Raw genomic sequence first — 13,571 nt, 5'->3', positions numbered from 1 at the left:
GAAGCACACATCGTCAACAACAACAACAACCACAAAACATTTTAGTAATATACACGAATATGTGTGAATCCACACAAAGGAAATACAGTAACCAAGCTTTCTTTTGGCTCCAGATTACATCTTTCATTTCATAATTTTACATGCAGAAAAGAGAGCTTCTCAGTGAAATAAAGTAAGTTTAGTTTTATGATGAACATGCAATATTCATAAATATCAAATGCTTTTGTTAGATTTAAAGTTTTCTTCTTAAATTCAAATTTCTCCCACGACAGCCCCTAAGATGTAATTTCTATGCCGTGACAGTTCACGTCTGCATTTTAAAAGCATATGCAGAATCCACCACCTGATTTCGCAGTCAGGCCACACACACAATGGCTCTCGTTTTCGGGCACGTCTGAAGACAGAGTGATATTTAATACTGAATATAAACAGTCTTTTCATCTTACTCTGCAGAGTAATTGCTTCCCACTTCAGAACTATAAAATGAGTTATCATCTCTGACTTGCTCTCTAAGTGCTATGGCCAGCATGGAAAAAATGACAAAGAATATTATGGGCTTACTCAAGGGAGTCAGATCTTTGCTAACTGCCAAGAGGAAATCATGGCTAGTCAGGCATAGCACAGTGAGATATGGCATGAGAAATGACATACGTTACTGGGTCCTGGTTCTAGCAAATCATTTGTGCTCAATGACCTCAGAATGTAGAAGCTGAACCATTCTCAGTGTCCAACACACCAGATAAAAACTATAGCTGCACATGGATGGTGTTCACAACGGTACGTACATAAGCGATACTGTGCTGTCTGTTTATAGGATATACTAAAGGTACCCGATACGGAGTGCTCTCCCCTAGCTTCTAGGAGTTGAAGTGAAGCAATCAGTGCTCTCAGAGTCATCTACTATGAAGCTGGGTCCACACAGCTGTCTGCCTGGTCAAAAGACGACAGAGTGTAAAATCCTGCCAAGCTTGGTCCACAAAGCCAACCTTCTCCCGTATTTAATAGGCACAAAATAGAATGGGAGAAGGTGGCGGGAGCAGTAGGGCAAAGGCCAGCAAACAAATTATCTATGCATTTTTCATCCTGCATCACAGAGGAAAGAAATAATTGGAGAAAGTAAATGACAAGGACACGTGGACTTATATCCAATTTGAATGTCATGATATACAGATAAATATAAAAATGCATATGGACAAGCAGAATATTTAAATCCCATTCAATGTTACCAACATTTTTCTCATAAAAAATATCAATCCTTACCTTTGCTTGTCTCTTACTGGCTTCTCTTCTGGCTTCCCTTTCCTTCAGTCTTTTCTCCTACAAGAAGAAGGGGGAATTAGCAGCATATAAACTTTGATTACATGTAAATCAGACTACACATTCTTGACCTTTTTTTTTAAAGCCAACTGATACCTGGCATTCATTTTTCAATAAATACTTACTGAATGCCCTCGATGGGACTGGCATAAGTTATCATAATCATTAAGATGTGGAGACAGACCACAGTTCTACCACCTGCTAGCTGTGCAATCTGGGGCAACTTATTTGCATTTTGTAACTCTCATTTTCTCACTGAAACATGAAGATAACAGGAACACACATTTCCTAAAACTGGTGTTAAGAATTATATAAAATACTATACATAAGTGCTTAGCACAATGCCCAACGTATAACTGGTACACAATCAATGTCAGCTATTAGAATAAATAGGAAAAAAATGCATTCATGGTATTTCCCTTTTCCTCTATCTAAAGCAAAATCTATAAGGATATGAAATCTGTTCTTAGAAAAGTGGCTACATTTTCTCAAACAGATAACAACAGAAATTCATTCCTACAAAGCTTGTTATTTTATTATATTGTTTTATAATTGCTCCATTAGTTTTCCAATGATCGTAAGTAGGCACAAAACACAACACTGACATTTTTTAAAGTAAGGAAAAAATTAGTATGCACAATAAATTAGTATGCACAATATTAAAATTCAAAACAAAACAACCCAGCTAAAGTTGAAAATAGTTTTCTTTTAAATAAAAACAACCTCTTTTTCCCTTCAAAAACAAAGTGTTAAAATAATAAAAAGGCTCGTCTTGGGAAGCCTGAGTGGCTCAGTCGGTTAAGTGTCTGACTTTGGATCAGGTCATGATCCCACGGTTCATGAGTTCGAGCCCCATGTCGGCTCTGTGCTGACAGCTCGGAGCCTGGAGTCTGCTTCGGGGTCTGTGTCTCCCTCTCTCTCTGCCCCTCGCGTGCTCACACTCTGTCTCTGTCTACAAAACAGGCTACAAAACAGATGAAAGTAGCAAAATAATATTAAAGAAAAGGATTTACAGCAACTAATCATCAGGCTTAGTTTGAGAGTTGGCTCTAGTTTGTGGATACACGTATCTGTAATATCATCCCTCTTCTCTCTTACACACACTTCAGTTCTATGTCCTACAAAAAGAAGTTTCTGGGTTTTTGAAGGTCACAGTGACTTTCAAGTGCTATGCTGCTCAAACTTATTTTAAAACTAAAGCTACATAAAATATAGGCATGCAAAACATCAAATAACGAGAGTTATGAAACTGAACTTTTATAAAAACATACGCCCATTAACACACCATTATTACATTGTATTTCTTACAAACACTAATACCTCTGAATTAGACAGCAGTATACTAGGCATTTTACATATACTTTTTAAGCTATTTAAAAAAACTTTGCAAGTATTATTCTTTCCATTTTATAGATGAAAAAACTGAACCAAGGTGATTAAGTAACATCTGGGATCACGCAGCCAGCCAATGATGAAGCTTAGACTAAAACCAGGTCTAAGGAGCCAACATCCTCACTCTCTCAACCCCAGGACACTTCCCCCCTTCCCTCCTTCAATTCCAGCACACCTCTCCCCACTCTCGCCTCCATTAGAAAGCATACTTGTTTTGTGGATGCATAGTGTTTTTGTCTTATCAACATGTTTAAGACAAATATTCCATTTCTTTTTTTATTAATAATGGTCTGCTACCGTATGTGTCTTTTCATCCTAATAGCATTTTTCCCCCCCGATAGCATTTTGTGGACATTATCTAATTAATTTTTGCCAGTCTCTGTGCAGAGGGGGAAAAAGAAGATAATTAACCACATTTAACAGTCACACAAATTTTTGTTGTAATTATTCAGTAACTGGCCTTCTCCCAACGCATTAGAGGATCTGAAAATGGCACTTCAAAGTTCCAAACAATAACCTCAATATGTTCACATCGGAAAAACCCTTTCTATTCAAGTAAACATAATTTCCACTCTGGCCCTTTTCGTCTAGTCATTTTAATCTAGCAGAAAAGAACATATTGACAATTTTCCACTGCTAAGGAACTCCAGTATTACTTCATTATCGTCAAGGAAGGACATTATAAATTTCAAATTTTACCTGGCCATCAGAATTCACATGGGCATACAAATGGGCTAATTTTTCCTTGTAACATTTCTACCACAAGTCCCAGATGCATGAGGGACATCCAAAACCTTTAAAATAGGGAGTGACCACGAGCAGGACATGGAGCTTAAGTATAAATAAAAAGAACTTTCAATACTCAGTGAAACATAAGGAAAATTAGAAAACTTTTCCTTCTTATCTTAAAAAGCTATTAGCACTCTACCTGAAAAGAGGCAGGAGTAAACATCAGTCTTCAAACAGAGGAAAAAACAGAAAGTAGAATTTATGGTAATCCAAAATTTAGGAAATGGATATAAGAAGAAAGTACATTTTTTCCTTTACTAAAGCAAGAAAAAATTTCTTTTTAAAAATATATACATATGATTTACAGATGTTAAAAATGACAAGACAAAAAGATAAAGGTTGGAGTACAATGACTTTTATTTTAATAAAATAATTAAATTTTATTAGACTGAGCAATTGAGGTTCTCCCTCTCTTAATTTTTTGTGGTTCAAATGCTTCAAATCCTTTATTTTCCTATTTCATTTTTGAGGACACATTGGTAGCAAAAGCTATTTTATGCCACACAAAAATAAGGCAACATCTTATCTTTAGTCTTACCATCCTACAAATGATTAAATGTAAGAAGAGCGTGAATTCAATAGAAACCAAATACACAAGGGATAGGAAAACAGAAAAATCACATTTCAAGGTACAAAACACCCTCTTTACAGATGTTATTATACCTCTTCTGGCTTCTCACAAACTATAGATCCCTAGCTTCCAGAAAAGCAAATACCATGAAGTATGAATTTCATCAGCAGACAGGACTACGTTATTTAAATCATTTCATTCTACGGCAATCTTGGAAATTCACAGATTTGGAAATACAACTCAGGAGCTAGTGGAAGCATAAGCTATTTGAATGAGTATCAGGTGACTGTGTCAGTTTGGTAAGGAATCAATTTCCCAGCTGTCAGAGACAGCAGCAGGAAACATCTATCCTTCTTTCAGTATTGCATGAACCTCTTTTTCAGGGAAGAAAATTGGCTCAACAGAAGTGAATAAAAGAATGATTACAAAGATTTCTGGCCCTGAAGACACCCCCTACCCTCCAACAACAAAATCCCAGTTAACCTAAATCCTTCCCAGGGACTCCGAACAAAGCAAGGTTCTCTGATCTGTTCCCTCTTCCGTATATAAATCCGTAACAACTCCAACAAGGATATGAAGACAGGGAGAAAAGTAAGTATATCTGGAAACATCTGCTGAGCTACTATGTGCCAAGCCCCATGGTGGGCTTCTAAGGGTTGGCCACACAGTCTAGTTCCCCTGGTCTTTTTAGTCTAGGACCTGGCCTTGTCAGACACATTGATTACATTAGCACCAAGCTCCGCCCATGTTCCTTAACCACAGTCTCCAGCCATTAACCATCAATCTAACCACAACCACCTCACCTCTCCAACATCATATGGTGTTTAAAAAAAAAAAAATCGCATGATCCCACTTTATTTCAACAATAAAAAATAGAGATGATAAACAGCTCAAACACTTGCCACGCAGTTGATGAGATCTATGCAATTTTGAGTATTTAAATGTCTTATTTTGGATGCTGAATATGAAGGAGGGCCCATGTATCAAGCTGCTGAACTGAGTATCACAAAATGGTATAAGCTCTTTGGAATATAAAGAGAAACCTCTCAGGCAGACATCTCTAAATCAGAAAGGTTCCACAGTAACGGGCTGGCTCCTTTTCTAAATAGATTTTTTTTTTTAATGTTTATTTATTTTTGAGACAGAGAGAGACAGCATGAACGGGGGAGGGTCAGAGAAAGAGGGAGACACAGAATCTGAAACAGGCTCTAAGCTCTGAGCTGTCAGCACAGAGCCTGACGCAGGGCTCGAACTCACAGACTTGGAGATCATGACCTGAGCCAAAGCCGGACACTTAACCGACTGAGCCACCCAGGCGCCCCAGGGCTCCTTTTTTATAGTACACTTTGCTGTGATGGTAGTAGGAAGGGCTGAAACTGGAAAAGGGATGGGGATATACAAAAAGAGGATCTCCTTTCCTCCCCTGAAAGTAAGCTTTGTTCATTAAGTCCAATTTGGAATTAAGCACCAGATGTTTAGTCCCTTATTCTCATGATGACATTGCTGACAACAGTAAAATTTCTTAAGGTCATCTGAGCCAGACCAGTCTTCGACAAGGCCTTAGGCTCTTAGACTCACAATTACTTAAAAATGGACTCTGGTGCTAGTAATTATATAGATACTGAATGAACACTCAAGCAAAGACATTATTAGTACTGGGTCCTAAACTAAGCTACTAACCACCACGCTTACTTTATTCCTTAATGTATTTGACAACAATGGCCTTGCTCTGGAAACATGAACAATTTCCATTATTTGTCATTCCTTCCTCAAAATCCTCCACTCCTATTCTCACCCTTTCATTCACTGTTTCAGAGTTAGCTGTTGTAAGAGAATGCCTGATGGTTTAAGGTAGTTCAAACAGAACGAATAGTTAAAAAAAGAGTCTGTAGAATAACAAAGACCTTGGGGTAAGAGTCCCAGGCCTGCCATTTGTGACTCATGGGACCATGGAAAATTACTTGATCCTTCCTTCTAAGTCTATTTTATCATCTGTAATTTGAAGCTAGCTCACTTTTCTCAGAAGTTAACTGTTAGCACTAATTCAATAACACATGCAAAGCACAGCACTGCAGATGCCTGATTACTGCTCCCCTCCTTCCTGATATCATATACATTTATGTTTTAGATACGTGAACTCAATGGCAACTCAATTCCGTGTCAACAAAGACAAAAATGAAACAGACTTCCTGAAAAGTCCCTGGGGCGCCTGGGTGGCTCAGTTAAGCGTCCGACTTCAGCTCAGGTCATGATCTCGCAGTTTGTGAGTTCGAGCCCCGCGTCGGGCCCTGTGCTGACAGCTCAGAGCCTGGAGCCTGCTTCGAATTCTGTGTCTCCCTCTCTCTCTGCCCCTCCCCAACTCGCACTCTGTCTCTCTCAAAATATTAATAAACACTGAAAATAAATGAATAAATAAATAAATAAAAATAAATATAAATAGATAAATAACTAAATAAGTAATAAATAAAAGGTCCCATGGGGCGCCTGGGTGGCTCAGTCGGTTGAGTGTCCGAGTTCAGCTCAGGTCACGATCTCGCGGTCCGTGAGTTCGAGCCCCGCGTCGGGCTCTGGGCTGATGGCTCAGAGCCTGGAGCCTGCTTCCGATTCTGTGTCTCCCTCTCTCTCTGCTCCTCCCCCGTTCATGCTCTGTCTCTCTCTCTATCTCAAAAATAAATAAAACGTCAAAAAAAAAAAAATTTAAAGGTCCCTTTAACTCTTTTCTAACCTTCGGTTCACGCTAGTAGTACCATCTTCGCAAGCAGTCCAAGCCCCATCCTGGCACGGCTGTGTTATCTAAACCTATAATCCAAAACCAATAAAGCACTCAAAGCAAATTTCCAGGGAATGAAAGAGAACTTCATGTTGTATTGCTTCTCTCCACTCCCAGCTGTTCTAGCGGATATTATCAGCCTAAATACAAGTTATCTTCCAGAGCTAAGAATGATGACACACACCACAAAGCAGATTTTCACTCCATTCAAGTAAAAGACGTCTTTCACTGACGTGATCCACAGCCCACCTTTGAGGGTTCTGACTGAATGGCAAGAAAACACATTGTTTCCATGCAAATGTACTGGTTTCGCCTTTAGGGTATACTAGTTTACTAATGGCCTAATATGAAAAAATTATAGCTCCTGCTATAATCTTACTTCTGATGAGTGGTTTCAAAAGGTTCAACACAGAAAAGAGTAACAGGCCTAGTTAAGTACAGCTTCCTATGAGCCGCCAGGGAAAGGTGAGGATTGGAATGGTCTCAGAAAAAAAAAAAAAAAAAAAAAAAGAAGACTCAGCAAAGATAAATAAGGCTGTCGACTCAGTGACCAGAGCAGTTACACAAGGTCCCCTGACGTCCACAGAGCGGGCAGCTCGGAGTTCCAGGAGCAGGAAGCTAAATTTACTCCCAGGGACACCGTACCAGCTCTTTTGTTTGTGTTATAAACTAGTTAAAATTCTTGTTGCTCAGCTTCTAAACCTTTAGGACAAAGAAGATATTTACTTGAGTCACAGTAGAAATTACAGAGCTTTCAGAGTTTGGTAGATGAAAATATGAGTCAAGAATTGGTCTGTCAGCATGAAGAGTGACAATGAACAGCAGAGTCCTGTACCACAGAGACTGGGAGCACGTTCAAAACCAGGGGCAGAGCTGGTAACTGTAAACAGCAGGAGCAAACAACTACTTCAAAATCATTAAGACAAAACCCACAGATATTAAATGTTACCCTTTTAAACCAGAATATAATCGTGAAACATTGTGAACATGCTGAAAGAACATTCCTAAATTATGAAAACTCCTAAAATTGACAGGTATTTTTAAAAATACAGATTTTGTGGGGCACCTGGGTGGCTCAGTCAATTAAGCATCCGACTAATGACTTCAGCTCAGGTCGTGATCCCAGGGTCATGGGATCAAGCCCCGTGTCAAGTTCCGCACCAAGTGTGGAGTCTGCCTAAGATTCCCTCTCCCCTTCTCCTTCTGCCCCTTCCCTGCTCACACTCTCTTTCCCTCTCTCTAAAAAAAATAAAAAATAAAATAAATAAAATACAGATTTTGTAGAGTTTTCTTTTTACATGTAAGATTCTTTTAGGCACATCCCCTACTCAATTTTTTGTCAAGTTTCTTCATCTCCTTCTATCTTAAGTAAGTAAAGGTTATCCCCAGACCCTAAGTTAGTACTTCAAGAGTTCTTTAGGGACATACGATTCTTCTCAGTATTCTTCCAAAGAAATAACAAAATTATGAGGGACGACTTCAAGGGAAACATAATTACATTTGCCCAAGGTAAAACCTTATGCTAGAAGAACTAAGCATTGTCATTACAGTAAGTAATATACTCAATTAGGAAAAAAAAATATGATTTCAAAACCAATAATGTATTCAGATAAGGCAATTAAGATAAAATAATCTGTGCAGGACTGATAATATGTTTCATTTCTAAAATAATATTTTAGTAACCACTGGAAAATAAGCAAATAAGAAGGAGGCCTTATCAAGGTAGAAACCCTTCTTGTCAGCAGGAAAAGATGACCAATTAAAATTCCATTTTCCAAACAAAAAGGGGTACTTTTATTCCCATATCCTCCCTATACACACAGAGCCAGAGGGGCCCCCTGACCATCTGGCAGGAACTCCCATTTCTCCCCTTTACACAACAAGACAGTGCAATCCAAACTGGTGACTGGGAATCTCACCCGGACCAGGCAATGCCAGACTTAGGGCTCAAAGGCAAGGACTCCTCCTTATCACATTCTTCCTGCCAAATAAGCCAAACGTTCAAACTTGCCGTGTCTTCGAGGCAGAAATGCAGTCCACGGCAGCCTGGTGCATGGCTGACCTGAGCACCTGCACTGTCTTAAATATGCCATTATAATAAACTTACTAAGTCTAAAGTGCTCAAACATGATATCTTCTAATTTAATACACAAATACTTACATCTGTGTAAGTAATAATTTCTACTGATGCAAATACCGAGAAAGTAATCGTATCTGATTCAGATAGCATTTACATTCAAGTTGAACAGACAGAACACTATTTTAGTTATTTCCTTGCACTTTTTTCAGGCTACACAACATTTTCAACTTGTGATATGGAAAGGATGCCACGGGTTACCTGTGTGCAGATTACAGCCATTCTGTGCAAAATCACCAGCTGTGGCTTCCTGTTAAAGACCCCTATCTATTTTAGTTAGAAAGGTACTGACTTTGAAACTAGTAGTATGTGAAGTTCTTGTGATTTCTTTCACAGCTGTGTCAGCCCAAACTGCTCTGTTCAACCTTGCCATGAGATAATCACAGCGATAGCTTAAATATCATATGCTACTTTTAACAATGGTGCAAAGAAAATGAATTATTTAAAAGCACAAAAGTAACTGAAGATGGAAATGTGCAGAACAATCTACATATAGTATACTTACCTTTCTTGTAACAAAGGGAGAAAATAAGGATCTGTATTTATTTCTGTTTACTTGCATTTGCATAAAGAAACGGCCAGGATACATTAATAATTAATAAAAATAGCTACCTACAGGGGTAGGTATAAGTGAGAATGACAGGCATCGGCAGAAGCAAGATTTCTCAACATTAGCTTTTGTATGATCTTTATTTTAGAACAATGTGAATATATTATTCATTTTGAAAATGTTAACGTAAAAAAAAAAGGTATAAAAAGCTTTTGTGCAGTGATGGAATATCCAGTTAACTGTGGTTTAATTATAATCTTCCAAGAGACAGAGAAACTCATGTATTTTAAGTATTCTCTCCTCACAAAGCCTAGCACACACTGTGTAATAAATGCACAATTAGTCAAACTGAAATTAAGTTTCTAAAGGTTTCAGAAAAAATATTCCACAACCTGGATGCAGTAACTTCTACACATGAGAGGAGGAAGGGAGGGGGAGACAAGAAAGGGCAAGAGTGGGAAAGCTTTCCTTTATGTAAATGCCTCCTGCTGCCTTTACTGCTGGCTAGATTTAAAAATATGGGGCGTCTGGGTGGCTCAGTCAGTTAAGCGTCCAACTTCAGCTCAGGTCATGATCTCCCAGTCCGTGAGTTCAAGCCCCATGTTGGGCCCTGTGCTGACAGCTCAGAGCCTGGAGCCTGCTTCTGATTATGTGTCTCCCTCTCTCTCTGCCCCTCCCCGACTCGTGCTCTGTCTCTCTCACTCTTAAAATGAATAAATGTTAAAAATAAATAAATAAATAAATAAAGTAAGTAAGTAAGTCAGTCAGTCAGTCTAGGGGTGCCTGGGTGGCTTAGTCAGTTAAGCATCCAACTTCGGCTCAAGTCATGATCTCACGGTTCATGGGTTAGAGCCCCGCATCGGTCTCTGTGCGGACAGCTCAGAGCCTGGAGCCTGCTTCGGATTCTGTGTCTCCCTCTCTGTATCTGCCCCTCCCCAACTCGGACGCACACACACACACTCTCTCACTCTCTCTCTCTTTCTCTCACTCAAAAATAAACTTAAAAAAATAAAAATAAAGGATAAAGGTCCTTTAGTTCAGTCTCCCCAGATAAGTACTCTAAGTGAAGTGTAAGCTGAAACGTGACACACTGCTGGCATTCTTAACATTATTAAAAATTTTAATAACATAATTAGCGCTAACTTTCAACTTAAAGTACTGTAATAAACAGCATTGCATGAAATGTTTTGTTTGTGTGATAACATTCTGAACTGCAAACAGTATATCTGAGGTTCATCTGTTCCCCACATTTCTGGAATGACTTTTTCACCTGTATTTCCATCCCTGAAGCTATCTTCAATGTCTGCTTCTTTTTATTCATCAAACGCTACTGCAAAGTGGCATCAAAGCTTGAAGGAATGAGAACCACTGTTCTAGAAAAGTTTACTGAGCCACTGAATCGTTATAAGGTCAAACAGGAGTCAAAAAACACAAAAATCCTTCTCAGGATGTAGTAATGTCCACATCCAAAGGCTTACAAGTTCTTGACCCAGAATTTCATATTATGGCAGACAGCCTTAGCCATGATACTGTGTTCCCCTGAAGTCATTCCTGTCTCAAGGGCATGCTAGAGAAACATCCTTAAAGATGTTAAATCTGTCTTATTTCATTAACTCATTGATTTAGAGAAATACCCACTTTTATGGGAATTAAGTAGTCTGAGAAGACAGTAATGTCACTAAGTGACTGGAATGGAGTAGTCCACTTCAGGGATAACAGAAAACTGCCAAGTGTAAGGCTAACAGTGCACATGCTATAGCACTCTCTCTTTAACAAGGTTAATTACTTTCTTTCTTTTTCTTTCTTTGTTCCTCTATCTCTCTTTCTTTTCTTTTTTTTAATACACTAAGTAAATCTTCCATGCATTATCAACTAACTGCTATGGGAAGAAATTCAATGATAAAGTTTAAGCTGAAACATTAATGTCACTTAAACAGGTCAATGGTGAACAGCCTGTGGTACATCCACACCGGGTACTGATACACACAACAACCTGGGTGAATCTACATAGAATTCTGCTCAGTGTAAAATGCAAATCTCAAAAGGCTACATACATATTACGATGCTTTAGTTACATAACATTCCTGAAATGGCAAAAATTCTAGAAATGGAGCACATGGGATGAGAGAGTAACAGAGTGTATTACTTCTTACAACAACATGTGAAATTATAATAATCTCAAAATCAAAGCTTTAACTAAAAAGAAATCACTAACATTATTTGGGTTACCTCAACCAAAAGCAGATGTGGGCAATGTTCTCAGACACCAGTGACTCCACAAAGATTCCACCAGCAAAATCAAAAAAGGAGACCAGATAAAATGACAAAATATCCACGAAAAAGAAGCGTTAGAGAAAGCAAAGAAGACAGTAACATGGTTACTGATGAACAACTAATAAATATCTAGATATATTTAGGGACATAGTAAATGTCACTCAGTATTAATCCAAGATGGAAAACTTACCCGATGCTTTGCCCTGATCTTCTTCCTATACTCTTCTTTGTCAAATTTGTCCTCTTCCTGAAGCCTTTCCTTTGCTTTATCTAAGTTGATGCCCCCAGTGCTGTCCTCCTCCTCTTCGGCATCCTTGGAGACAGACTTCTGCATCTGAGGCCACTGCTGAACCGACTGCAGGCAGGGAAAAGGTTTAGTATGGTGCACGAAACAGGGAACATCAACAGAAAACCATTTCCCTTTGCAGAATGATTTTGAAATGGTGTATTTTCCCACTTTCTGCCTTACAACCTATATTTCTTCTTTATTTTTTTTCTAAATGTTTGTTTGAGAGAGACAGAGCATGAGTGTGGGAGGGGTGGAGAGAGAGAAAGAGAGACACAGAATCCAAAGCAGGCTCCAGGCTCTGAGCTGTCACTGCAGAGTGTGGCGCGGGGCTGGAACTCACGAACTCAGAGATCATGACCTGGGCCGAAGTCTGACGCTCAAGTGACTGAGCGACCCAGGCGCCCCACAACCTATATTTCTTAAGCTTTCTAACAAACTTTAGAATTGAAGTGGGCAGGGGCACCTGGGTGGCTCGGTCGGTTAAGCGTCCGACTTCGGCTCAGGTCATGATCTCACGGTCCGTGAGTTCGAGCCCCGCTTCGGGCTCTGTGCTGACAGCTCGGAACCTGGAGCCTGTTTCATATTCTGTGTCTCCCTCTCTCTGCCCCTCCCCTGCTCATGCTCTGTCTCTCTCTGTCTCAAAAATAAATAAACGTTTAAAAAAAAAAAAAAAAGAATTGAAGTGGGCAAACCCACAAAAAAGACTGTCCCGGTCAGGATAAAGTAACGCTGCCATGATCCAGTGACGGCAGGATTAAAGGAAAACGTCATGAAATACTTTGGAGGAAAACATAGTTGCTTCAACATCATCTCAAACAGTGTTCTCAGTGTGCTGTGCTCCACCAGCTCTGTTCCAAATCATCTCTGCCAGCGACTGCCAACACCCCCATCACTTCTCTCACCATCCTCTGTGGTTTTACTTCCCTGTTCTTCTGACTAGAATTTACCTCCTTGAGGGCAGTCATCTATCTTGTTCATGTACTCTCAGAGCCCGGTACAGTATCTGGCACATTATCAGATACTCAGAATTGATCGATAAATCACCTAGCAGCCAGTACTACACATAAAGACTAAAATAACTAAGCATAGAAAAAAATTAGTTTAGATTTCAGGAGCTGGCTCAAATCTATGGAATTTACACACACAGTTTATGGTTAGGAACACGGTAACACAGAAATCAGGGCAGTGATCTGGAGTCAGGGGACCTGGCTTAATGTCCCAGCTTTTCTGCTAGCCCGACTGCAGAATCCTGAATAAATTCCTTCATTTCTGGGCATCTGGGTCCTTTTCTGAAAAATAAGAAAAGGTCTGGTGGACTCAGTAATCTTCCAGGTCTAACATTGTAAAATTCAAGGCAATTCAGACAAAACCTATTCTCTTATTTGAACGAGTAATTGGTTGCCAGAGGATTTCAGTAGCTGCCACCGTTTTGAAAGGCTGCTCATGAACGTGCAAAGAGAAGCTGTAGGCCTGCGTGTCACA

At 39.4% G+C, this 13,571-nt stretch overlaps 1 protein-coding gene across 2 annotated transcripts in view; it reads right to left on the bottom strand.

The window, feature by feature from the left end:
• The window catches only part of DDX10 (DEAD-box helicase 10), a 270,692-nt gene that overhangs the window by 104,679 nt on the left and 152,442 nt on the right, over nucleotides 1-13,571 (bottom strand). For both annotated transcript variants that reach the window (XM_042959588.1, XM_042959589.1), the window contains exons 15-16: nucleotides 11,991-12,155; nucleotides 1,261-1,317 (exon numbers count right to left, since the gene is read on the bottom strand). In XM_042959588.1, the coding sequence (XP_042815522.1) occupies nucleotides 1,261-1,317; nucleotides 11,991-12,155 (222 nt within the window). The remainder of the gene's footprint in view (nucleotides 1-1,260; nucleotides 1,318-11,990; nucleotides 12,156-13,571) is intronic.

Source organism: Panthera tigris, chromosome D1, assembly GCF_018350195.1.
Source record: "Panthera tigris isolate Pti1 chromosome D1, P.tigris_Pti1_mat1.1, whole genome shotgun sequence".
Taxonomy (NCBI): domain Eukaryota; kingdom Metazoa; phylum Chordata; class Mammalia; order Carnivora; family Felidae; genus Panthera; species Panthera tigris.
The sequence above is the reverse complement of the archived record's forward strand: the minus strand, read 5'-3'. Positions and strand labels throughout refer to the sequence as shown.